Raw genomic sequence first — 25,469 nt, forward strand, 5'->3', positions numbered from 1 at the left:
GCCCCAAAATTATGGAAGAATGTCCAATAGCTAGACTATCGGCTCCAGGGCCTAGAGTCTCACCTGCTCAGACTCGGGGTTCAAGGCATACTGGACATTGCACTCCCCAACGATTCCAAGGTGCTGGGTCACCTTGATGGCCGTCTGCCGCAGCAGCTGGTACTCCCTGTTATTCAGCGTCTGGCTCGGAGCCACCACTATGGACTCACCAGTGTGGATGCCCAGTGGGTCTAAGTTCTCCATGTTACACACCTGTGAAGGGAGGGTCCTAGGGAGGTCACTGCCAAAGGGAGTCAGGAGAGGCAGAAGGCTGAGTCCCAAGGTTCTGTTGCCTCTGCCACCCATCCTGGTTCTGAGTGACATCGAACCCTCAAAGACCCAAGCCCTGGTTTCTGCTCTTACAAGCACTCATACTGCCTGACACTAACCCCACCCTTCCTTCATCACTCACCGTGACACAGTTGCCATAGGCGTCTCTCACCACCTCATACTCAATCTCCTTCCATCCCTTCAGGGACTTGTCTATCAGCACTTGGCTGGTATGGGCAAAAGCTGTGGCCACAAGAGCAGAGAGTTCCTCCTTGTTGGAGGCAAAGCCAGAGCCTAGGCCACCCAGGGCAAAGGCTGCACGCACTAGCACAGGGTACCCTAATCGCTCGGCGGCTGCCTGGGCCTGCAATGAGCAGAAGAGACAAACAACAGATTAGGCCTTGAATGCCTGCTGTGCAGAAGGTTCCTGGTCCCAGAAAAAAATAAGATATAAAGAAAATGACACATTCTACCTTTTCCAAACCACCCCGCGAACCTGTTCAAGAGAATTTGCCGCCTCACTGGGGGCTATATGCTCTCCGATCTCTGCCATCCTTGAGGCAAAGGCACGTCGATCCTCAGTCAGCTCAATGGTCTTCACAGGTGTACCCAGGACCCGGACCCCATACCGAGCTAGCACTCCAGCCTTGGTGAGCTCCACACCACAATTCAGGGCTGTCTGGCCCCCAAAAGTCAGCAACACGCCATCCGGGCGCTCATTACGGATCACCTGAGGAAGGAGAGAAGAACAACAGGCATTAAGACCCTGGGGTTAGGGAGTGGATCAAAGAAGTTTAGAAACCCAGAGTGACCACAGGATCCCCTGTCCGCATGGGTCCCCTCCTCAGTCCAGCCTTACCCTAGTCATACCTGGGTTACGTAGTGAGGTGTTATGGGAAGGAAATAGACCTTGTCTGCTAGCCCCTGGGAGGTCTGCACTGTGGCAATGTTGGGGTTGATCAGCAATGTCTGGATGTTTTCCTCCTTCAGGGCCTTGATTGCCTAGAGGAACAAAAATGGCATATCAGCTTCAACTGCAGAAAAAAGATTGTAAACAGCTTTAGACTGGCCTTTCTCTTCCTCTTCTTTCCCTCCCTGTACTCTTAGTCCCTAATAACTGACTTCTGTTCCTCACCACCTCACCTTTCCACACATTCCCCAGATCTTGTTTCATTTCCTCCCTACAACCAATGTTCACGTCTCAGCCCTTCTCCGTAAGACTCTATCCACTCCTGAGGGTCACACATCCAGAGGGGTGGGGACGGACACGCTTTACCTGAGAGCCTGAGTAGTCAAACTCTCCAGCTTGCCCAATGGAGAGGCCCCCTGAGCCCAGGATCAGAACCTTTCGTGGTGGTGGAAGCCCCGAGCCTGGGGTGGGAATTCCACGGGGACAGAGGCGCTCAGCCAGCCGTTCTCGAACTGCGGAGGCAAAAAAAGTCATAGAATGTTAGAGCTGAATGAGACATGAGTGATCATCTAGATTAACCCCCTCCCTTTACAGAAGAATCCAGAATAAGCCATGCCTCTAGTGAGTGGCAGAGGCAGAACCAGAACCCAGGACTCATGACTCTGGAGTTCCTTTCAATAGAAACATAAATGCATTACCTTGGCTTGGTTGCCTTCCCACCCCACCCCCTTAACCTCCCCAAAATCTGACCCTGTTCTTAGTTCCACAGCCCAGATTTGCTGAGGCACTTACCTGTCTGGCCCCCAGGGTTTCCAGCTGTGGCTTCTTTCACAGTTTCCAGAAAGATATCAAAAAGAAGTTCCATATCTGAAGGGCCAGCTCGGTGCTCTGGGTGAAACTGGACACTGTTGAAGAGATTGGATTAGGAAACCTGTCATCATCACCACCCTGGGCACTGGCAGCCTAGGAGGAGGGCAGTGGGATAGACAACTGGGGTCCATTTCTGTGCTTTACTTTTTCATCTTCAAGTCACAGGAGACTTCAAAGCTGTACAGAACCAGTCACCCTGCCAGAATCACCCAGGCTCACCTGAAGAAGGGCAGGCTGTCATGTACAATGCCTTCACTGGAATGATCGTTGGCATTGGTGAAGAGAGGAAGCCAGCCTACTGGCAGTGAGTCTGTTTCCACAGCAAACCCATGGTTCTGGGATGTCAGAAAGCAGCGCCCAGAGCCCACCAGTAAGCATGGCTGATTATGGCCGCGGTTCCCGTATCTGGAGATGGAAGTATGCTGAGTCACAGGCCTTTCACTCTCCCTCCACCGCTGTACCAAACCCAACTCTTATTGGTCTCACGACTCTCATCAGCCCCTGCTCCTGTTTTAACACTAATAAACACCAACTCTATTTCTATTCCCAAGACTCCCCACCCCTTATGTCAGCAGTGTGGGCCCTTCCTCTTCCCACACGTCCTACCTCATCTTGTAAGTCTTGGCCCCAATGGCTAAGGCCAACAGTTGGTGTCCCAGACAGATCCCGAAGACAGGCCGGGGATTAGGCTCAGATAAGACATGGCTCAGTGCGGATACCACACTAGGATAGGAGGCGGGATCACCAGGGCCATTACTCAGGAAGAGACCCTCATACTCTGGAGAGGGCAGAAAAGATGACATCAAAACCAGTAGTTCAACCAGAGAGACATACTTGCAGCCCTTACCAGTAGAGCAAAAGCCCTTATCTCCATCTTCTTCCATGCAATTCACATTGATTTTAGCAACTGGACCAAGGGACTGATTTCCCCCCATGCTGTTGTCTGTGGGCCTGTACAGACCCCAGCTACTCACCCTGGCTGTCTAACACGTGGTCCCACGGTACCACAGTGACCTCAGCCCCACGCTGGCACAGGCATCGGATCTGATTATACTTGAGGCCACAGTCTAAAGCAAGGATCCGAGGAGTACCTCCTGCATTGAATACCCGTGGAGCCTAAGGAACAACGGGCAATTGTTGGCAGCTGTGATCCATGGGTATCGATATGCACACACCAACCCACACCTTTGAGGCCTCTTTTGATTCTTCCTCAAATATTCACCCCAGTTATAGGCAGAAGATAGCTACTGTGCTACAGCTTGCAACACTCTCCCACTCTACCTCTGTACCTTAATGGAGACCTCTGGCACCAGGGGGCGGGCATTGGGGTCCAAGAATGGCAGGGCTGCAGGATCTGTCCCATCCTGGACCAGCTTTCCCAGAAGAGACCCTTGCTCTCGTAACTTCTTTGTCAGCTCCCGAGTGTCCACTCCTGTCAAAAGAGCACCCTCTGAGATTACACTCCCCCACTCATCCATGAGGTTAGACTTCCAGGAGCACTTCCATTCCAGAGCCCTGAGTCACACACGGCTGTTCTATGGGCATCAAAATTCTGGGCCATCCTGACGGAGTATACTACCATGAAATACTCTTGCCAAAAATATCACATCTGAGTTGAACTGTGACTCCTGATTTCTCCGTTTACAGAATATAACACCAAGGGACAGAAGAACATAGTAAATGACACTATAGGAATATAATTAACAAACTGCAGACTATGGGATACTCTAAAGGAAAACTGATCTGTTTTTGTCAAATAGGTTACAAGGCCCATAGATTAAAGAGAAACATCAACAAAATGCAATGTATGGATCTTGTTCAGATCCAGATTCAAACAGACAAACAGTAAAAAAAAAAAAATTTTAGGGTTCGGCCTGGTGGCACAGCGGTTAAGTTTGCACATTCTGCTTTGGCAGCCGGGGTTTGCCAGTTCAGATCCTGGGTGCAGACACGGCACCGCTTGGCACGCCATGATGTCGCAGGCATCCCACATATAAAGTAGAGGAAGATGGGCACGGATGTTAGCTCAGGGCCAATCTTCCTCACCAAAAAGGGGATTGGGGCTGGCCCGGTGGCGTAGCAGTTAAGTGCGCACATTGTGCTTCGGCAGCCCGGGGTTCACTGGCTCGGATCCTGGGTGTGGACATGGCACCGCTTGGCACTCCATGCTGTGGTAGATGTCCCACATAGAAAGTAAAGGAAGATGGGCATGGATGTTAGCTCAGGGCCAGTCTTTCTCAGCAAAAACGATGAGGACTGGCAGCAGTTAGCTCAGGGCTAATCTTCCTCAAAAAAAAAATTTCTAGAAAATTTTAAACATTGCATGGATATTTGATATTAAGTAATTACTGTTAATTTTTTAAAGAAATGATGTTATTGTGGTCATATTTTAAAAAGGATTCCTTTTTCATAGATATTGAACTATTTGTGGATGAAATGATACAATATCTGAGATTTGCTTCAAATTAATCTAGAGGTTACAGTAGTGGTGATGAAATAAGCTGAGCCCTGAGTTGATGATTATAGAAGCTAGGGGTTCATTATACTATTCTCTCCTATTGTATGTTTGAAATTTTCCATCTGAGCAAGAGCTGTTTCTTCCCCCAGCCCTGGACTCCAATCTAAACTTTCCAAATTAGATACATCCTACTACAACCTCGGACTCAAGTCCCAATAGTGCACAGAGATCTTCTCTTGATTCTTTCCATCCAGGAATCTGTGCTCTGCCCAGATACACCTATGCTCATGCCATACCTTGCAGGCCAGGTATGCCATGCTGTTGCAGCCACTCGTGCAGGGTGCAGGCGGCACTCCAGTGGCTGGGCGTGGGGCAGCACTCTCCTACCACCAGTCCTGCTACATGGATCCCCGAGGATTCAAACCACTGTTAATAGAAGGACATAATCATGAGGAGCCCAAGGCCACATAACTGCCCGTCATCTTTTACCACTGTACAGCATGGACCCTTTCACACACACTGAATGACCTGTCATTCCTTGAACACACCAAGCACCTCGTGCTTTTGCCCTTTACCAATAATGCTGTCATCCATATGAAACAATGAACCCATGGGCCCAGGGTGCCTTTTTAATAACTGAAAGTGTCATTTTCCTTTTTCCTTTTCTTTTACCCAAAACTGAGATCACAAATCTCCTCTTCTGTGAAGCTACCCCACTCACCCACGGCAGCTTGTGCCTCCTCCCTGGAGCTCCCCTAAGCTCACTTTATTTCCACTGTTCTTGCTATTTATACTGTATGATGAATGCATCAGTGTCTTCCTCACAGAACTGTGAACTCAAGAGCAAGGTGCCTGATGTATGATAGCAGTCAACGAATATTTACTGAGTGCCCACTTGGCGCCAGACATTGTAACAGATGCTGGGGCAGGAGCAGTGAACATGAAAAAAACAAGGTCCCTGTCTTCACAATGTTAATCTGCCACTTAGGGAACCTGAGAATTAATAAGGTAACATGTAAATAAACAAGATCATAATTACAGAGTGTGACAAAAACAGAGTGTAAGAGTGGTAGGTGCACAACACACTACTAAATAAAAACAAGGGTTCAGGGTACAATATTAGGCATGATTATATCTCCCCTCTTCATAGACGATCACTGTTAAAGACAAAAGATAACACAAATTGGCTACGCAACAGGTAAGCACTTAAGTAAATAGAGAAACAGTTCCTTTATGTGGGAGGGAGTGGCTTATTTAAATTCTATCTGCTTAGCAGTTAAAGGTTTAAAGGAAGATGGATATTGAGACCGCTCTTTAGAGATCTGAAGGAGAGTTCGGCAGAACCCTCACCGCTAGGTGAACTAGTCTGCCCGCGGACAAGTGCATTTACAGCATATGTGCCACCAAAGCATCTGTGGTGGGTTGGTGGCTCCAGGAGGCCTTACTCACTCTAGTTCTGTCAGAGCCTCAGTTATGCAGGTTTATGAACTCAATTTTGTCAGTGTGTCCAGTTGACAAAGCTGAAGACTGACATACGTTAACTGAGATACTACACCATAAACTACAATGTAGTCTATTTATAGGTTTGTGATGAGGGATGGTCCTTTCCAAGAATAACAAGTGTGTCCCTCACCTGGAGCTCCCTCTCCTAAGTGTCAGGGTGACTGGGAAGGCAAATTAATAATTAAGGGCTCAGTAAGCTGGAATCAGGACAAAAAGAATTTTGAGGAGTACTGTACCTAGGCTATGGTGACTTCCACTATTAACTTGGGTCGATTTTTTATTACTTGAACTCTCAGAGGGCAACCTAGTTTCCAAATTTCAGAGGACGAATAGGGGAAACCTCACTGTGGGAGGAAACTAACTTTTTTCTTATCTAGAGGTAAGAGCTTTCCTGAAAAGTGGTAGAAAATGAGGCAAGGTAAAGAAAGTAGGCTTAAGAGATGATAATCAACTTCACTGGTTTGGTAGGGACCCGCTGTCACTGGGAGGAGTGTGACCCTAGTTTCCCGTCTCTTTCCCACTAATCTATATAATCTTAAAGCATTGCTCCCATCACACGACTCTGCTGCTAAGAAGTCTTCACTGGTTCCTTACCAAAGTCCAGATTCTCTGGCTTGGCCTCCAGCAGCACTCCGTGCCTCTCAAAACACTTAACAAGCTCTGCGTAGTACTTGTCTTATCACTTCTGTGTGTATCTTTGTCCTCTCTAGGATGCCTAGCAGAATGTCAATCTCATCACTAATTACTGACTTGAAAAAGAATGTAGAGAAAACATTGAGTGTGGCTACCTTGCTGAGACCGAATTCATCCACTTCATCTGGGGGGATGCCATAGTTGCCGACCAGAGGATATGTCAGCACTAAGATCTGTGCTTTGTAGGAAGGGTCAGTGAGGGCCTCGGGGTAGCCGACCATGCCAGTTTGAAACACTGCAAGAAAGAGGAGGGCTGGGGCTTAGGCAGGGCACCCTTCGGAAAACTGCCCCGCGCGATGAGAATGCCCCAACGGAGGCTGTCTTGACCGTGAGGGATGAAATGAGCTGGGCTGGAGACATGGGCACCGAAAGGGGGGAGGGGGTGCGCAGGCGGGAAAATGGCGGGGTCTGGGCAGGGCAGGCTGGGCAGAGAGAGGCAGCAGAGAGTGGGATGAGGTGGGCAGCCGGCCCGGGCTTGCTTACCCACTTCCCCGGCAGTCGACACAGCGGCCCCAAAGGGCTGGCCCTGCAGGACCGACCCATCCTCCAACACCAGGGCCGCCATAGGAACGGAGCACAAAGCTGGGGGCGCGCAGAAAAGTTGCAAACGCAGCAATTCCCAGCCGGTGCGGAAACCACGTGAGGACGGCACGCCAGGAGAGGTCCACGTGGCTAAGAGCAGTGGCGACCACAGAGAGCAGAAAGCACTGGCGACCACAGAGAGCACTGGCGACCACAGAGAGCACTACGTGGAAGCCGCGTGAGCTCAGTTTGCACCCAGCAGACTGCGGCGGCGCGGAAGAAGGCCGCGTGAGGGGCGGGGCCAGGCACGTAAGGGGCGGGGCCAGGGCAGTGACCGGGTTAGAGCCGCTTCGCCTCGCCCACACAAAGCCCGCCGAAACCTGAAAAAGCAAACTCCTCCAAGGCGGTCTGTCCCACCCCAACCGAGAAACGCACAAAGCCAGGGCGCCTTTCCCTGAAAATAAAAAACAAAGAAGAAGAAGAAGAAAAAGTTTTTATTACAGTTAACAGTACAAATGGGAACTAGTACTAGTTCTGGACTGGAGTCTCCATGCCCCTCCAGCGTTGTGCAATTTTCTATCCTTCTTCCAAAGGTGGCCTCAGCCTTGAGGAAGATCCACTGGCCGACGATGCGTGTCTAGGAAGCAAATCTCCCTGGCTGGGCTAAGATAGATCAGGACGATCTTCAGGTCAGTAGGAAGACCTATGTGATTCATGAAGCCTTGGCTTTTCGGCGTTGGGTTCCCCAAAGCAGGATAGAGATGGATAACGTGGTGGATCCCAGAATCCCAAAGAACATAAGCAACGGGAATGAGCCCTGTGAAAAACAGACAGTAAATCCTGATACAGCATTACACCGAGGGCTACACCCTATCACCCAGTTCCTTCCTTGTGTACCTATCCCCTCATCCAGGGCAATTCCGTTACAGTTTCCTTCTCTAGGCGATTTGCATCTTACAGCTCTTGTTTCAGAGAGGTGCTTACTCTGTGCATTTCTCTTCTCCCTAATTAGAAGGTCTAATTTCTCACCTGGCGCATACACTTGTAACCATGAAAGCCATCAGCACAAACACACTGCAGAAGACCTGGACCATCAGGCTCACAAGATCCATTCTCAGGACACATTTCTGGGAGCCACAGAAAAACAGAACATTACTGGATCTTATTAGGTATGTTTCTCAAGCATCTGTTTCAACTTAGATTCTCTCAATTATTTCTAGGTTCAAGGTAGAAGAAAGAAGATTATAGACAATTGGAACATAACAACAATAATAAAATACATTATAAGACCTTTTCTTTCCAAGGGGTTAGAACCTCAGAAACCTGAACAACAGGCACTTAAGCAACTCAACTGTCTTTCTGACCTAAAGTAGAAAACACAAAGGAGGAAAAGCAGCTCCCAGAAAGGTGGAGGTCAGACAGCATACCTGGGTCCCCAGTGCTGTTGCAAAGGTTCCTTTGCCCTTGGCAGGTTTGGTTGTTTGTATAAAAGGTGACAGTATCCCAGGCATTAATACCTCCAGGACAGCTGACATCTTGTGGCAGTATCCTGAACACAACATAGGCAGTCATAATATGCAGCTCAAAGTTGCTGAGCTCACAGTACTGCTCCTGTGTGATTCTCTCCCCTACCCTATACCCTCACTCACAGAGTCTGGAGCTGGGTAAAGCCACGGAAGGTGCCGGCCAAGTCATCCTTGAGGGGGTTTACTTGTAGGTCTCTGCAAAGCACACACTGTTAGCACTGTGCTCTAGGAAAACACCCTACTTCTATTCACACATCTTCCTGGACTGGTAATCCAGTTCTCATTCTGAGTTGTCCAAGTTTAGACATTAATATTCAAACACCTTTTTAGGAATCCATCCTTAAAGAGTTTCCCATCAACCCTTTGCCATAGTCACCTTTTGGAAGGAAGGATAACCAATAACTTACATGATTATAGCTGTATGTGCCTGAGGAAAGTGTGGACCAGGGTCCTTCAGCGAACAGTTCTGGAGATCCAGCCTGACGAGAGAAAGTAATTGTTGTAACTATGTGTCTCTCCTCTTCATCATGGTAAGCTAACATAACCCCCTTTTCAGCTATTATTAATTGAACACAGCTGTGTACAGGGCCACAAACTAGGTGCTGTGGTAGATGTTTTGATCCTGCATTGGCCAATTCAGTCACCATTAGCTACATGTAGCTACTTAATTTAAATTAAAAAAATTCAGTCCCTCATTTGCACTAGCCACATTTCAAGTGTTTAGTAACATGGTTAGTGGCTACTGTATTGGAGAGTACAGATATGGAGCATATCCATCATGGCAGAAAGGTCTATTGGACAGTACTGTTCTTATTAGTATATCTATGCATCTGTGCATATATGAGAAGAAACTTGTTTCTTATCTAGATTAGTGAATCTCATAGTCATATTATTATGATTCTCAGAGACACAAAGGGCCTTCAAATGGAAAAAAAATGCAAGTCATATAAATTGAAGTTTTTTCCAAGTGCATTTTCTACCACAGATTGGATGTAAACTACTGGATATTAAGAAACATGCCACAGTATGTTTTCTTCAATATCTATTGTAGAATTCAACTAATAATCTACAAATATTTACCAAGTGCCTACTAACTGCAAAAATTGGGAGAATGAAAAATAACCCCTCAGTATCTTAGCTTTCAAGTGGCTCACAATGTAGTAGAGGAACAAGGCCATCACCAAAAATAAAAACAATATAAACATTAAATTACAATATATAAGAAGTCACAGGACAGTAATTTGAGTGGTACAGACACTAAGGATTAGAAGGAATAAAAAAATAGAAAGATATTACTTTGCTATTTAGTTAGGGACCATTCACAAAGAATGTTGGAATTAAAGGATGGATATCTCTTAATGGGATGGAGGAAGGCAGTTTCAGGTAAAGAGAGAGGCCTGAAAAAATAAACAAAGGTGCAATGATTTTGGAGGTAGGCGAGTCTGGCTGAAGCCAGACCCTGGTGCAGGGTTTGGGTGGACAAATAATTGGAAATAATGTTGGAAAAGTGGGTTGGGATCAGTCTGTGGTAGTTCATGGTCTGAACTTTATCCTCAGGGCACAGACACTTGTAAGTCTAATTTTAAAGCCAGCGAGTGATAATGGAAAAAAATTGGCTTTCATAAAGTTTAATGTAGAGTAGTATTTAGGTAGATTAGGGAAAGAGAATGGAAGCAAGACATATGACATTTTGAGTTTGAAGTGAGGGTGCAGTGAAGAGGAATTGTTTAATAGGAAGCTAGAGGTACCCACACATACCTGGAGCTTGGAGAGAGGTCAAAGGATACTAAAAGAGATGTAGTTTTGGGAGACACCTGCATGGTGGTTACAGCTGAAGCCCTAAGAATAGGTGGATTCTCAAGAACGTAAAGGAAAAAATGCAGGGACTAACCTGCATAAGGGGACAGGAAGAGGCATTTGCCTTAAAGACAAACATGAATTCATCAGAAAGGGAAGAAAACCATATTAGCATAGTGTCTTGGAGGCTAAGGGAGTCATTTCATGGACACACAGTAAATAATCCAAAGAGTTGACAGTAACCAAGAGAACAAAGCTTTTTTTTTTTTTTTAAACGAAGCCATAAAAACCTCAAAAAAAAAAAAAAATTATGACTTTTATGCAGTTTCAATCAGAAAGAACCACAGGGTTTTTCACCTAGCCAAAAATGCTATAATAGATTTAAAAGTCTGAGAATCATGGTTTAGATGCCTCCAAAACAGGCACCAATATTTATCCCAAAAGCCAATCAAGCAAGCCTCGAAGAATCCGGTTTGGGAACTCTTTTCCAGTATCCAGGGATGTCTTCTCCTCCCTCACCCCAGGATGGTGCCCTTCTGATTCAGGCAGCAGCGGGCATGCAGCATTAGCCCTGGTGTCTGCTTACAGTAAAGGGCCACTTCTGACAAATTTTGCACACTCCCTGGACACTGGATGCATATCTGCAGAAGAGAGAAAACTATTAGGACACCAGAAAGAAAAGCCAAGAAAAGAATGGAGATCAAAAGTTAACTGCCAGTACACTCTCCACAATTCCTCTAACGCAGGGCAGGAAGTGTCCTACCTTTTAATCAGGTTTACTGAGATGTATTTCTTCCCCTAGAGCCAAGCGCCAAAAAGGCGCACCAGAGACTTTCTGTACCAGACCTCACTCAGGGAAGGCCCTCTTCTTTGAGGGTTTAGTTTTAGAACATACTTATTATGCCCTCTCCAGTGATTTCTCAATCTGACAGCCCGGTTTGGCCGGGTGTAAAAGAATTGCAGGTACACAAAGAACTCATCATCAAGCATTACAGAAGGGACAGTCCCGCCACGGCACGATATACGGCATTCGTCCGTGGCGAGCTTGCACAAGAGCCAGAGGACTCTGTAGAAAGAACTTATTCAAAGATTAAGGAGCGAGGAGATCAAATTTCAAAGGTCTTTGGACGTCGGCAGGGCGAGGGTGCTGGGAGACCCGCGCAGCGTGAGTACTCGGGAGCCGGAGCCTGCTCTGCTCCGGCTGGGGAGGCCTTGGGGGCGAAATCGGAGCTGCGGGCCGGCTGGAGAGACGGGAGAGCCAAGGGCGGGCGAGCAAGACACACAGCTGACCGGCAACTCGGCTTCGGCCAGACTTCTAAGTTGCTTCTGTACCTCGGGTAGCGCCAGAGCCCTTTCCACGCCCAGAGCGAGGAGCAGGGCGGCAGCCCAGGCCACCAGGCTCGAAGGACGTCCCCGCTCGCGAAAGGCCATTTTCCGCTCCCTTCGTCCTTCTCAGCTGCTCGCGAGACTTGCGCGTGTGGCCCCGCCCCCCCGTGCGTCACGCCCTCGCCCGGGGGTGGCCCGGGGCGGGCTGTGGGTTGGTGCTGCTGGCAGAGGTCAGCGCTCTTCTCCGTGCGCCCCGGTCCTGGTTAGAGGGCACTGGCCGACCCCCTCTCCTTTTTCCATTCACCGAAGGCCTCCCCCACCACCACTCTTTCAGCTGCGCGCTCCTCGTGCCCAGACGCCGAGGTCACTTCTCCACAGCAGCTGGGGCCCTCTCCGTTCGCCCTCAGTAAACATGGCGGCGCGGGGGCGGGCAGGGGGCGGGGCCCACTGTCACCCGGCCCGGGCGCAGGCCGGGCACTCCGGCGCGGCCGGACCCACGTGTGGAGACCTGGCAGGTGGGCCGGACGGGGCGGGCCGGGAGGGTGTGGGCCCATACCCTCAGGAGAGTGGCGATAGGACGGGGAGGGCGGGGCGAGCCGGCCCCCCGGCTTGGGGGCCCGGGAAGATCTGAGGTGTGAGCAGCCAGGTGGTAGTTGGGCCCGCCACCTCGTGTGTGGAGGGAAGGAGGAAAGCCAGGAAATAAAGAGGGTATGGGTGATGGAGGAGCGAAGGGCGAAGGGCAAGCCCGGGCGGGAGGAGACGAGCCTGGGGACGCCCCGGGCACCCTGTCCTCTTCACCTCAGTCCTGAGACCGCGCCGCGTCCGGAGCCCTGGCGCGGAGATGGGGGCGAGATAGACCGACCCTAACTCCTCATCTCCTTTGCCCTCGCAGCAAAACGGAGCGATGATGATCTCAGGAAGAACGACGAGACTTTCTTAGCCCTGGCTGAGCCACGGAGGTGAGGGCAAGACGAGCGCTGTCCCAGGGTGGCCCGAGAGCTCAGCGAAGGGCCCCGGGGGAGCCCCGCGCCCGGATGGACTGAGTGTTGGCTTTGCTTGGGGCCGGCCAAAAGCTCATGACCGCTAACCAGAGCTCATCTTGAGTAGCCGGCCCAGCCTTCCCTTCCACATACCCCCGGGTATCTGGAATCTCCTGAAAGGATTTGCTTTCAGCTGGCTGGCTGGCACTTTTTCTAAGGCATTTTTGGTAGTTATTAGCAGTCTCATGAGGGCCCCCAAACCCTTTCAGATCTTGAGGAATTCTGGGCATAAGGACAGATTTTGAAGGAATCTTGGGGGCGTTTGGTCCTGCAGTGGCTCCTTTGCCTTTTGTAAGAGTCAGAGCAATTCTTTGACTCCTATAAAGTGACCAAAATGAGGATGGGAGTAGGGCGGTGGAGAAGGATACTCTTCCTTTCTTGTGTGTGAGTTAGACTCTTTAAAAGGAGTCTCACAGCCTGCTTTTTGTGCCCCGTGTGTTACTGTTTCAGTGAAACAACTCAGCTCTTCCTTTGGGCTCCCACTCTCAGAGAGGTGCAAATCCCTAGAGTTTGGATCAGTGTAGAGTTTTTAGAAAGCCACTGTCATGTTTGATGAAGGCTTTTTACTGGGTCAGGTTTTTCGTGTCTTGCCTGGCTCTGTCTTTCTTCAGCCATCCAGGAGGGTTCTCCACCTCATACAATAGAGTTCCGTCAGGAAGCCCTGCCAGTTTACCCCAGAAGGAGAGGGTCTCCATTTCTGTATGTCTGTGTTCCAGTCTACACTGGGACCTTTCTTCCTTTGTCCAACCACCTGCCTATCCATGTCACTAACCCTTTTCTGCCACACATTCTTATTTGCACACAGCAGACGTCTTCTCTTACTTCCCAGTAGTTCCCATCACCTCTATCATAGCAGTAAAAATTTGCCAAAGACGGGTGAGAAAACTTGAAATGTTGCAGTGTATTGGACAGAGGTCCAGGGCGTCTTTAGGTTAAACCATAGTGGCCTGTTGGTAACACTGTTCTGGGGACTAACATTTCTGACTCTGTAGAACACGTGATCCGAGAGTTGCCAGTCTGATTTCCTTTCTTCATTGGCCCCAGGAGATTCAGAGTTCAGGTTTGGTGTGTGTAAGGCTGTATATTACCAGCCAGGCAACATCTGCCCAAGAACACTGTGGAGAGCCAGAACACAGCCAGGCTGATCTTTCTCCTAGTGGGCAAGAGCAGAAGACATAGCTTATATTAGTATGTCTCTAGATTAGTTAGAATCTAAACTTTGTTCCATAAATAACTGACTACAGTTAACAATCTGCTCCTCCCCTGGTTCTGGGAGTAGTGAGGGTAGGGGCCCTGGTGAATCATCTGTCATATCTGCAGATAGCACTGTGTCTTTCTCTCTTGTTTTGTGTTATGCTGTGTAACCCTTGAGAACTACAGAGTGTTCATGTAAAGTGCATAACCTGAGACATGGTGTTTTGGAAGTGAATAGCTATGGTTATTTTTTTATTACTCATTATTACTAATGTTTATGAAGTACATAGGACACTGCCAGGCTACATAGCAGGTGCTCAGAAAATGTTAACTGTCATCATTAGGCTATCCAGATACATGGCATTCTCTGGTATTTTTTTCCTCATACCAATAAGCACTCCAAGAAGTAGACCCTATAGACAGTGTGGCGTGAATGGGAGCAGATGGATGAGGGATCGATCACTAGAGCTGGGTTCTGATCTAGCCTCTGACGGTAATCGGCTCTGTGGTTTTGGAAAGTCATCTGGGCCTCAGTGTCTTGTCAGTAAATGAGGGGGTGGTAATAAAGATCTCTTAAGATCCTTTTAAGTTTTGAAATGCTATGATGTGGTCCTTGTTCTGAGGATAATGGTGTATTCTTTGAGGATTAGTATTTCTTGTGCAGGAGTCAGAAAAGCAACTTTCACATCTTCTCTCAACTCCTCCTTTCCAATTCCCTCTAGCACACAGTGCCAAGTGTGACTTACAGTGAAAGCCTAATCCATCCAGGAATGCTGTTGAATGTGAGCTCCCTGCTTGCCATTCTGGAGCCTCTAGGACTGAGCTGGAGTTTGGGGGCCATAGGGTGATAGGGCCATTTGGACCACAGCTATTGGTTCCCTGAAGGGGCCAGAACAAATAGCTACTGAGCTTCACTCCACCCTCACTTCCTCATCTCACCTCAGCCACTTACAGAGCCAGACCCTCAGCCTCTGCCCAGCCCCAGACACACAACTTCTCCAGGCGACTCTGCCTCGGAACAGGGATTGCTTCTCTAGGTAGGTGTCTGCCTCAGTGGGACTCTCCCAGCCCACTCTCCCTGGCTGGTTTGCTTCTCTTCGAAGTGCCTGTAATTGTAACTCTGAACCCCTGGCTCCAGCATGTTGCCTTCTCACTTTTAAATCCTCCTGCTCTTCCTGGACCTGCCGTTGACTGTGGTGTTACAGGTAGAGGAGCCAAGAGGTGGATATCAAGGCTTATCTAGTGGTGTAAGGGAGAATGTTAAGAAAGGGGCATGGAGTGATTGACCTGGGATTGCCTGGAATGGAGTTTGTGGTTGCCATAGAGATGATCTTCCTGGTGATCAGTGCTGAGAAGGGGTGCTGTTAGGAAGGTGACACTGGGAATCATGACAGGCGGGGACTGAGGCCGGGGGAATAGAGGAAGCCATGCTGTCATTAGTCTCCCTTTCTTTTCCCCTGCTGGGCTATGGCGCCAGGCTGGGCCCTGCTGGCTTAGTACATTGTAGTGACTGGGTCTATGCCTACAAGCAGAGCCAGGGAATTCTTCTAAGAAAAAACACGGGCTAGAGTTGATTTTTCTTTTGTTACTGGGGTGGAGACCTAAGAAGTTTCTTAAATTTCACAGCTGGGTATGCCCGGAAAGATCTTGGCCGGGTAGTTGTCTCCTGGCTGTCTCACTCTGCTGCTTTCTCCAGATCTTCAAGGGCTGCCACAGAGGTGGCTGGTCCAAGTTTGGTGGGTTGGGATACACAGGCCAAAGGGTAGGTGGCCATGAAGGCAGGATAGACCTAACTAGAAGCTGATTCCTTTGCAGCTAACCCTGGACGATGTCACTTGGTGGAGGAGGAGGACTGTGAGACTTTGGCTGGGAGCCAGGTTGTAGCCACTTGTCTGCCAAGGCTCAGGCCAGTGGCAGCCCAGAGCCCAGGCACAGCAAGTGGCTGCAGGTCACAGACACAGTAAGGATATGAATGTGGGGGTGAGCACCTCCTCTCCCCTCCCCCCACCCTCAGACACAAGCGTGGTCACATCCACCTTTTCCACCGTGGACTATGTGGTCTTCATCTTGCTGCTTGTTCTCTCCCTCGCCATTGGGCTCTACCATGCCTGTCGTGGCTGGGGCCAGCATACCATTGGCCAGCTGCTGATGGCAGACCGCAAAATGACCTGCTTTCCTGTGGCACTGTCCCTGCTGGCCACCTTCCAATCAGCCGTGGCTATCCTGGGTGTGCCGTCCGAGATCTACCAATTTGGGACCCAGTACTGGTTCCTGGGCATCTCCTATTTCCTGGGGCTGCTGATCCCTGCACACGTCTTCATCCCTGTCTTCTACCGCCTGCATCTCACCAGTGCCTATGAGGTGAGCAGGGAGGAAGGGAGGAGCACATAGGACCCGCAGGGTCGGGGATGGAGAGGAAGAACAGGGCGCCTATGAGAGATCTGGGCCCCTGGATCTCCTCTGCCTAATGAGAGTGACAGAGAGCATCATGTGTTTACAAGTTCTAAGTGAGATCAGGTGGGGGTGTGAGTAGGGAGAGGAGGAGTGTGCTGTACTGTGTGGGGCAGAGTGGATATGAGTTGGATATTCCCTCATGTTCCTGCACCTCTTGAGAGAAGTTGTGTGTGAATTGTGAGAGGCAGAGTAGGAAGGAATACCTTTTTTTAAATATACATTTCTATATATTTTTATATATTTCTCCTAGTACCTGGAGCTCCGATTCAATAAAGCTGTGCGGGTTTGTGGGACCGTGACCTTCATCTTTCAGATGGTAAGTGGAATGAGGATAAAAATTGAGCCTGAGACATGGTAGAGGGACCTGAACTCAGGCTTGCTGAAGCAGTTGGAGCCTTGCCTGCTCTCTAACTGGCAGGATTGAAATTTCTGCCAGGGGTCAGTGTCACTGAAGCCCCCAGAGGCATCCTACTTCCCTTTCCTTCTAGTTTCAGCACAGAACCTGTGGTGGCAGCAAGCCAAAATTTGGAAGAAGGGAGAAGAAAGGGAGCCTAGGTGAAGGGAGGCTATTGGGATATTGGAGCTCCATCTTTCTTCCTCTTTGCCCACCTTCATCTTCCCTCATGTTCTCTTTTCCATACCCAACAGGTGATCTATATGGGGGTTGTGCTCTATGCACCATCATTGGCCCTCAATGCAGGTGAGGAGTCACAGCCCCTGGCAGGCTGGGAAAACACCACTGGGAGGTACAGGAAAAGGAGAGTGTGCAGAAAAGAATCTGACCTTGGCCAGGGAATTATTTCACTGAATGGGCCCTTGGCTGGTCTCTACCAGAGGTAGAAGCAGGCTTGGTTCACCTCACTTGAAAGCTAATCAAACATTGCCATGCCCCATCTAAACTGGTTAATCAACACCTTTTAGTGGACCTCTGCAAACTCTTTTTTTCTGTTGTGGTGAATGATTTATTTTATCCTTAATGACCAAATGCTTCATCTTTTACCAGGGCTTCTCTGGCTCGTTGCCTGGGAAACCCTCTTCCAGAGACAAGAATGTGACTTTTATTTGTTTATAGTGACTGGCTTTGATCTGTGGCTGTCAGTGCTGACCCTAGGCATTGTCTGTACCGTCTACACTGCTCTGGTAAGTACGTTAAGTCTTAGGGGAGGAAGGAGAAGAGGTGAAGTGTAAGGAGGGGAGATGGGAGGAAATGGAAAAGAAAGGATGAGATAACAAGGTAGGAGGGAGATGAAATAACAATATAGATGAGGAAATGGGATGAAATTCTAGGGTGGGATGAAATGAGATGTAGAAGATGGGATGGGATTATGGTAGGGGATGGGGTGTAGGTGAGTGGATAGCATATGAACTAGGGGATGTGGTAGGAATGATGTAAACAGGGTCTCAGCAATTATGCCCCTGGTGGTGATATAGTGCCCTCACTGGTGGCGGGGTGTCCTCGGTGGTGGAAAGTTTGAAAGACATCTGTGACAGGTGTGCTATCTTTTTCCCTGCAGGGTGGGCTGAAAGCAGTCATCTGGACAGATGTGTTCCAGACACTGGTCATGTTCCTAGGGCAGCTGTCAGTTATCATCGTGGGGTCAGCCAAGGTGGGCGGCTTGGGGCATGTGTGGGATGTGGCTTCCCAGCATGGCCGCATCTCTGGGATTGAGTAAGTACACCCTTTCCCCTCTCTGGGGTCTGTAGTGCCTGGGAGCTGAGCCCATCCTAGAGCCTGAGCTCAGGGCTGTAGTAAGCAGAAGGCAATCTGTGGAAGCCTTAGGTGCAGCACTGAGATAGGTGGGAAGCTGGCACTGCAGAGAGGGAGGGTGATCACAGGGGTCTGGCTGGTGGTTAAGGAGGGTCAAGACGTTTTTAGTACCTGGGATGAAGCTGTGGGTTGGAGGAATGGAACTCTCCCTCTAACTTGCACTGTCTTTTGAGTCGATCCAATTCTTGTGTTTAGTAGCTCCTTGGCCCTCGCAGCGATGTCTCTGCTCTGCTTTCCTCTGACCCCTGTTGTAGGAGGGCGAGGAAGGCTGAATCTTTTTCTGGGGCTATGGCACAGTGACCAGGTGGTGTCTGTTGCAGGCTGGATCCAGACCCTTTTGTGCGGCACACTTTTTGGACCTTGGCCTTTGGTGGCGTCTTTATGATGCTCTCCTTATATGGGGTGAACCAGGCTCAGGTACAGCGCTACCTCAGCTCCCACACGGAGAAGGCTGCTGTGCTGTGAGTGCAGGGACAAGAAGACTGGGGAGCAAGGGCCGTGGGAAGAGAGTGGGCCCCAGTTCCACAGAGGCAGTTGGGTGGGGGCAGGCTGCCAGAGCACACACACACCCATTGGGGTTGGGACGTGGGTCTGCTTTCTGGGGGCTTGGGGACATGCCAAGGGTATCTGTTAACACCCTCTTTCTCCTTGGCACTGGCCTCTTTTGTAGCTCCTGCTATGCAGTCTTCCCTTGCCAGCAAGTAGTCCTCTGTATGGGCTGCCTCATTGGCCTGGTCATGTTCGCCTACTACCAGGAGTATCCCATGAGCACCCAGCAGGCTCAAGCAGCCCCTGACCAGGTGAGAAGGCCTCTTTAGCCCCCTTCTGTGCCAACCTGGGCCCCAAATAAGAGTGTCTGACTGGCTGTAGGAAGGACTCCCACCCTGCATGGGAAATGGATATAAAATCTCTTTCCACTCTGGGATTCTGGCGGTCTAGCATGTGAGTGTCCCAGCCCCCAGCATCACCTAATCGCAGTGCTCAGCCTACTGGGTTGGCAATCTACCTTTATTGACTCGCCACCATGTACCACATGCTCTGCTGAGAGCTGTCCCACACCTGGTCTCATCTAACACTCCCAAAAGCCTCATTCTGCAGAGGAGAAAAGAGGCTCAGCAGGTAGTCAGCATGCTCCAGTCACCCTGCTGGTTGGGGCAGAGCTGGGGTATGAACTGTGCCGTTCTCTCTCTACAGCCCATTTTCTTTTCATTTACTGTGGGGTCACCCTCAGCGGCTGGCCCCTTCCTGATGCACCCAGTCCCCATAGACTGGGGGGCACATGCGAGGGTGCTTCTCGCATGTCTCACCCTGGGGCAGGGCGCCTCTCTCAAGAGAGCTGTGCACTTGTGCTCTGCTTGCAGTTTGTCCTGTATTTTGTGATGGATCTCCTGAAAGGCCTCCCAGGCCTGCCTGGGCTGTTTGTTGCCTGCCTCTTCAGTGGCTCCCTCAGGTACCTACCTCTCTGACCATTTCCCTCAGTCTTGGCTCAACTGACTCCTGCTTGGTACAAGGTGATGTGGAGGAGGGGATCCTGCTGAGTTTCTCATTGTGCCCACCCATCTGTGGATGACAAGAGACCGCTCATCTGTGTGGGACAGACCATATCCTCTCCCAGGAGATGCCCCCTTTTTGGAGAAGGATTCTTTTTTTACAATACCAAAAATTGATCTACTTGGACAATATCTGTACCCCACTCAGAAAAGGACAAATGTCCTTGCCCCAGGCCTCTTCCTCTGCTGCCAACTGTGAGGATGGTTTTTGGCTACATGTGTCACCTCCTACCTTTGGGGCACTGTTCCCTCAATAGAGTCCCTTGTTAATCTTGCCTCCCCGGCTCCCAGACTCAAGCAGCTCATCTTTTTCTTCCTCCTTTCAGCACCATATCCTCTGCTTTTAATTCATTGGCAACTGTTACGATGGAAGACCTGATTCGACCTTGGTTCCCTCAGTTCTCTGAAGTCCAAGCCACCATGCTTTCCAGAATCCTCGGTGGGATTACGCTTCCTCATCTCTTCAATCATGTTCTTTCTAAGACATACCCCAAGCACTGTTGTCAGTCTGCTTTAAGGCACCGGCTTTGGCCTGGGCTCAGCGTGCTTGCTGAATGAAGCATACAACCTTGTTTACGGCTCAGGGCATTTCCTGGGGAGGTGTCAGAGTCACAGGGGAGTGAGGACAGAGTGGGAGGGAGCTGGGGCGTGAGGTAATATGCCCTGTTTCCAGGGACACAGAGGTAGTTTTTGGCTGGGGAAGGAGCTTTGTTCTACTTTTACCCTTTTTTATTGTGTTAACTCACCTTTGCTTGTTTCTTCCCTTCTTTTTTCCTAGCGTTTGGCTATGGGCTACTTTGTCTGGGAATGGCCTATATTTCCTCCCATTTGGGACCCGTGCTTCAGGTAATGACTATGGAGAGAAGAAAGCAATTTTTAAGAGAAAAAGGGAGCTAACTGAAACAGGAAATTGAGAAAGACGGCTATTGTGACAAGAATGACATAGGGGGCAGGTGTCGGAAATTCCCCTTTGATGGATCACCTTTACCTATGAACAGACTCTCAAGTAGCCAAAAGCCCCAGAGTCATTCCTAGGACATTGTTGGCTCTGAGAGATCTAAGGATCAGCCTCGGAGAAGAACCCAGAGCACATTCCCTTAACCCTCCCTCCCCTCTGGAATCCTGCGTTCTGACGGTTCCAGGTAGAAGAGACAGATCTGACAAGTGGGGCTCTGAGGCATTGGCGGGTGGCTGTGTTCTACATTGGTGAGGCGGGGGTGGGAGGGGGTGGGGGGTTGGGTGGGGAGTGTCTCTGAGCATATGTTCTCTCTGTTTTTCTCAACCCTGTCCTCTGCAGGCAGCAATCAGCATCTTTGGCATGGTTGGGGGTCCGCTGCTCGGACTCTTCTGCCTTGGGATGTTCTTTCCTTGTGCTAACCCTCCTGTGAGTGACCCTCTGGCTCCACAGTCATGTGCAGGGGTGGAGTTGGGAAATGACTTGGCAGGGCTCTCACCATGAGTGCTGGGAACTGGGTGAAGGTTTGGTATGGCATTGTGACAGGAGAGTGTGCCATGTCTCTGGGCAGGGTGCCATCGTGGGCCTGTTGGCTGGACTCATCATGGCTTTCTGGATTGGCATTGGGAGCATAGTGACCAGCATGGGCTCCAGCATGGCACCCTCTCACCCTAATGGGTCCAGCATTTCCCTGCCGAGCAATCTGACCACTGTCACCATGACTACCCTGATGCCCTCGACCACCCTCTCCAAGTAAGTCAGGGCTCATTCTTTTTCTCCTTGGAGGGAATAGCTCATTTCTGAGGGGTTTCCCAGGGGCCTTGCCAAAGAGACCTCAGGGAAATGTTATGTTGAGTGTTGGGTCCCAAGACCTTAGGACCATGCAGGTGGGTAGAACTAGGTGCTGAAGGAATACCCTGTCAATTAATTGCTTATTGTCCTCGCCTCTTTGTTCTCTGCAGGCCTGCAGGGCTGCAACATCTCTATTCCCTGTCATATTTATGGTACAGCGCTCACAACTCTACCACAGTCATTGTGGTGGGCCTGATTGTCAGTCTGCTCACTGGTGAGGGGGTGTGGAGTGGGGACACAGAGAAACAAGGAAGGGCTGAGGGAGGGAGCTCAGGGAATCTGGGGTCTGGAGCTCAGGGAATTCTGGGCTCCTGGGTGTCTGTAACAGTCATGCTTCTTGGCTGAGCTCTGCGAGGTGGGTGGGGCTGGGGGCTCAGAGCCCCGAGAGCAGAGGGCTTGCTGGGTGTGCACTGGTTCCATGGTAGGAGACTCAGAAGCGCCTTTACCTTCAGGGGGAATGCGGGGCCGGACCCTGAACCCTCGGACCATTTACCCAGTGTTGCCGAAACTCCTTGCCCTCCTGCCCATGTCCTTTCAGAAGCGACTTCACTGCAGAAGCTGTAGCCAGGTAGGACCTATGTTGTGCAGATTGGCTCCTCCTTTCCCTGTCCAGACTCCTAGTGCACCTTCCAGGTTCCCTTCCATCCCTTTCTTTGTCCTCCCCCAGCACCCGTTTTGCTGATTATTTGCCTGAGCCTGGACTGTCCCACAGCAGCTGCCCCGGCTCCTTCCCACAGGGCAGTGCTGGCTTGGTGGGCAGAAGGGTCTTAGCCTGGAGAGGCGCACAGTGTGCTGGTCCCTGCACCCCTGTGCTCTGCTCCCCCCTTTCTCCCCTGCCCCCTTCTTGCTGATCTCCTTTCTAGCCAAGGTCAAAGCAGGGTCTTTCACCCTTTCCGCATGGGTTCCTTTAGCACCCCTTTGTCTCATGTTCACCCCACCCTGCTGCCTTTGTTCTGTGCTTCTCAGGACCTCTCCATGGACACTGCTATGTTTCCAGAGAAGATGAGTAATGGGATGCTGAGGGGCAGCAGAGACAAGGAGGCCATGGCAGTGCCTGAGGAAGGCTCAACCCACCAGGCGAGCAGCCCCACCTTCATCCTCCAGGAGACCTCACTGTGATCTGGACTCAGGACCCAGGCCCAGAGACCACCCTGTGTTATAGGGATGAGTTACTTGATGTGTTCTGCAGAGACTATCAGGGACTGAATGACCAGATGACTTAGTTCTCCAGGCCCCACACCAAAGACTTTGTTCTTAGGGGTTCATACTGCACTAGAAGCTGTCATGTCACGGGAGGTGTGAGGGTATGACATGGTTTTTCCTTGTCTCTTGCTAGTTTGTTCTGTAAAGGACCAGACTTGCAGGAGGCAAGATTTTTCCAGAAAAGGGGACAGAAGTGATTCCTTTGGGAAAAGGATAATGGCTTCTGACTTCATATGGCCAAGTTCCTTTGAAGTGAATAGAAGCAGCAGTGCTGGTTATAACTGCTCGGGGGCCCAATTTGGCAAGATTGACCATCTCCACCATAAAGCTCAACGTTGCCTCACCCAGCTGTTGTTTCCCTTTCAGTTCCATCTAAGCACAGATGCTGTCAGCCGTAAAGGGCCCCTGTGACTGCTTTCAGGTTGTCTGTGACACCCAGACCCCTCTCATTCTTATCTGTCTACCTCCATTCTTGAAAGGTTTTGGTGTCCCTGAGAGGCCTCTTGGAATAGACAGGTACATCCCTCTCCTTTATGTAAAGTAGGGAACCTTTACACCTTGCTGCCCCCACCCTCCACCTCTGTAATGGCACTTGGGGATGGGGCAGATGTTGATCAAAGAAACTAGGGCATGACCAGGTCCAGTGTGGAGTGTGCGATCCATCTGACTCCTGAGCCATGCCAGCCTAGTGTCTTTTTGTCATTCATGCTTCCATTTCCTTTTGGAGTTTCTTCCCACATGTCTTTGTTCCTAGGGAATAAAAACTGCCATTGGACTTAGAATCTGGGCTCCTGTACTGTCTGCAGCTGCTCTTGTCTACCCCAACCTCATTCTTGGCCAGGATAAAGAGCCCCCTCTTCCCGTGCACAGGTGGTCTTCTGCTGAGGAGAGACAAAGGGACTATTGCTGGCTTCTCAAGGTTTCAAGTCTCTGCTCATAGTCTGTTGCAAGTCATGCCCCTGGCATGTCTGCAGGGGGCAGAGTTGGGCTCATCAGGGTAGAAGATGCACATTCTCCCTCAGCTGGTTCTTATCCCCTGTGGCTCAGTCTGTACCCTGTTGTACCCACCTTGTCCTTGACCAGAACACTCACTGCTGCTCTGAGATTTTCATTTTTGGGGCTGGAGGAAGAATGCTGCTATTTGGCTTTAAAAATAGAACATTCGAGGTGGACTTTTATGGTCTTGTGGAGAGCACTGTTCACGCCCACCCACACCTGGTCTCTGCCCCAGCCTGGTCCTGTCCAGCTGCCCAGAAGCAGCTCTGCAGAAGCTCTCCAGGCCCTTCAGCAGAGACTTGGTCCCAGGTAGGACTGTGGACAGCCCCAGACCAGAAAATGGTAGATTGATTCTACCCTGAGGTCTGTCCTCCACCTGGGGGCTAAGGGGGTACTGTTCCTGGCTAACTACCCCACCCCACAAAGCTGCCAGGGTTCTCCATTTAACCTGCTCTCGTTTGTTCATTCTTTTTTTTTTTTTTTTTTTTTAATATTTTATTTTTTCCTTTTTCTCCCCAAAGCCCCCCGGTACATAGTTGTGTATTCTTCGTTGTGGGTCCTTCTAGTTGTGGCATGTGGGACGCTGCCTCAGCGTGGCTCGATAAGCAGTGCCATCTCCGCGCCCAGGATATGAACCAACGAAACATTGGGCCACCTGCAGCAGAGTGCACAAACTTAACCACTCGGCCACGGGGCCAGCCCCAACGTTTGTTCATTCTTCAACGTATTTATCCATCTCCTGCTACAGGCAAGGACTTTACCTTGGCCGTCATTTTACAGCTAAGGAAATGACTACGTCACCCCAGTACCTTGCACCGATGCCACCATTGGTGTTTCAGGGTTGCCCCCATTTAGTCTCAAATTCTTGAATTTTATCTATGCTTGCATAGAAAAGGGTAAAAATCCCCACAGGACTCAAAGCTTTCAACAACTGTGATATTTAAGGGGAAATGATAAAAAGATTCACTTCTCCATATAAATAATGCAAACTCCGTAACAGAACAAAGATGCTCCTTCATTGCTAACACAGTAAACTTTCACCTTCACACAGCATTTTTTAAAAGTGCCCTTTAGGGGCCGGCCCCGTGGCCGAGTGGCTAAGTTCGCACGCTCTGCTTCGGTGGCCCAAGGTTTTGCCAGTTCGTATCCTGGGCACGGACGTGGCACCACTCATCAGGCCATGTTGAGGCGGTGTCCCACAAGCCACAACTGGAAGGACCCACAACTAAAATATACAACTACTTGTTGTAGGGAGAAAAAGCAATTTAAAAAAAGAAATATTGGCAACAGCTGTTAGCTCAGGTGCCAATCTTTGAAAAAAAAAGAAATTAAGAAAAAAAGTGCCATTTAATGATTGTGAAGATAGAGTCTGATATACCTGGGTTCGAATACTGGTTTATCCGTTTGACGTCCTGAAGCTTCAGTTTCTTCATCTATTGAATGTGAATTTCACAGGTTGTTTAAAGAGTCAATATTATATTGCAAGTAAAAGACCTATGCATAATTATCTATTGTAGTTTTCAAATCACTTTTCATATACTGC

The 25,469-nt window shown here is 49.8% G+C and overlaps 3 protein-coding genes across 12 annotated transcripts in view; 1 reads left to right on the forward strand and 2 right to left on the reverse strand.

Annotated features, from left to right (window-relative positions):
- The window catches only part of CAD (carbamoyl-phosphate synthetase 2, aspartate transcarbamylase, and dihydroorotase), a 23,247-nt gene extending 15,478 nt beyond the window's left edge, over nucleotides 1-7,769 (reverse strand). For 2 of the 4 annotated variants that reach the window (XM_046662641.1, XM_046662638.1), the window contains exons 1-13: nucleotides 7,227-7,630; nucleotides 6,839-6,978; nucleotides 4,844-4,973; nucleotides 3,379-3,521; nucleotides 3,064-3,205; nucleotides 2,696-2,867; nucleotides 2,309-2,494; nucleotides 2,012-2,124; nucleotides 1,586-1,731; nucleotides 1,180-1,311; nucleotides 806-1,039; nucleotides 452-673; nucleotides 64-252 (exon numbers count right to left, since the gene is read on the reverse strand). In XM_046662641.1, coding sequence (XP_046518597.1) covers nucleotides 64-252; nucleotides 452-673; nucleotides 806-1,039; nucleotides 1,180-1,311; nucleotides 1,586-1,731; nucleotides 2,012-2,124; nucleotides 2,309-2,494; nucleotides 2,696-2,867; nucleotides 3,064-3,205; nucleotides 3,379-3,521; nucleotides 4,844-4,973; nucleotides 6,839-6,978; nucleotides 7,227-7,308 — 2,031 coding nt within the window. In that variant the 5' untranslated portion in view covers nucleotides 7,309-7,630. The other 2 variants (XM_046662640.1, XM_046662639.1) reach the window with 2 other exon arrangements.
- On the reverse strand, nucleotides 7,742-12,195 carry ATRAID (all-trans retinoic acid induced differentiation factor). The gene is made up of 7 exons (XM_046662650.1): nucleotides 11,921-12,195; nucleotides 11,108-11,229; nucleotides 9,199-9,270; nucleotides 8,915-8,986; nucleotides 8,693-8,814; nucleotides 8,295-8,392; nucleotides 7,742-8,082 (listed from the first exon to the last, which is right to left on the reverse strand). The coding sequence occupies exons 1-7, from the start codon at nucleotides 12,017-12,019 to the stop codon at nucleotides 7,978-7,980; spliced, it is 690 nt and encodes a 229-aa protein (XP_046518606.1). The 5' UTR covers nucleotides 12,020-12,195; the 3' UTR covers nucleotides 7,742-7,977.
- SLC5A6 (solute carrier family 5 member 6) lies at nucleotides 11,259-23,712 on the forward strand. Of its 7 annotated transcripts, none has more exons than XM_046662643.1 (18): nucleotides 11,259-11,753; nucleotides 12,807-12,873; nucleotides 15,093-15,185; nucleotides 15,964-16,509; nucleotides 16,853-16,918; nucleotides 17,251-17,302; nucleotides 17,675-17,742; nucleotides 18,117-18,271; nucleotides 18,691-18,831; nucleotides 19,041-19,170; nucleotides 19,732-19,820; nucleotides 20,247-20,359; nucleotides 20,699-20,766; nucleotides 21,218-21,304; nucleotides 21,447-21,628; nucleotides 21,838-21,941; nucleotides 22,180-22,295; nucleotides 22,694-23,712. In XM_046662643.1, the coding sequence occupies exons 4-18, from the start codon at nucleotides 16,117-16,119 to the stop codon at nucleotides 22,844-22,846; spliced, it is 1,917 nt and encodes a 638-aa protein (XP_046518599.1). In that variant the 5' UTR covers nucleotides 11,259-11,753; nucleotides 12,807-12,873; nucleotides 15,093-15,185; nucleotides 15,964-16,116; the 3' UTR covers nucleotides 22,847-23,712. The 7 variants fall into 7 exon arrangements, with proteins under 7 accessions (XP_046518599.1, XP_046518603.1, XP_046518601.1 ...); XM_046662645.1 differs by lacking the exon at nucleotides 11,259-11,753 and adding an exon at nucleotides 12,290-12,429; XM_046662642.1 differs by lacking the exon at nucleotides 11,259-11,753 and adding an exon at nucleotides 12,496-12,622.
- The last annotated feature ends 1,757 nt before the right edge of the window (nucleotides 23,713-25,469 follow it).

This window comes from Equus quagga, chromosome 5 (genome assembly GCF_021613505.1).
Source record: "Equus quagga isolate Etosha38 chromosome 5, UCLA_HA_Equagga_1.0, whole genome shotgun sequence".
Taxonomy (NCBI): domain Eukaryota; kingdom Metazoa; phylum Chordata; class Mammalia; order Perissodactyla; family Equidae; genus Equus; species Equus quagga.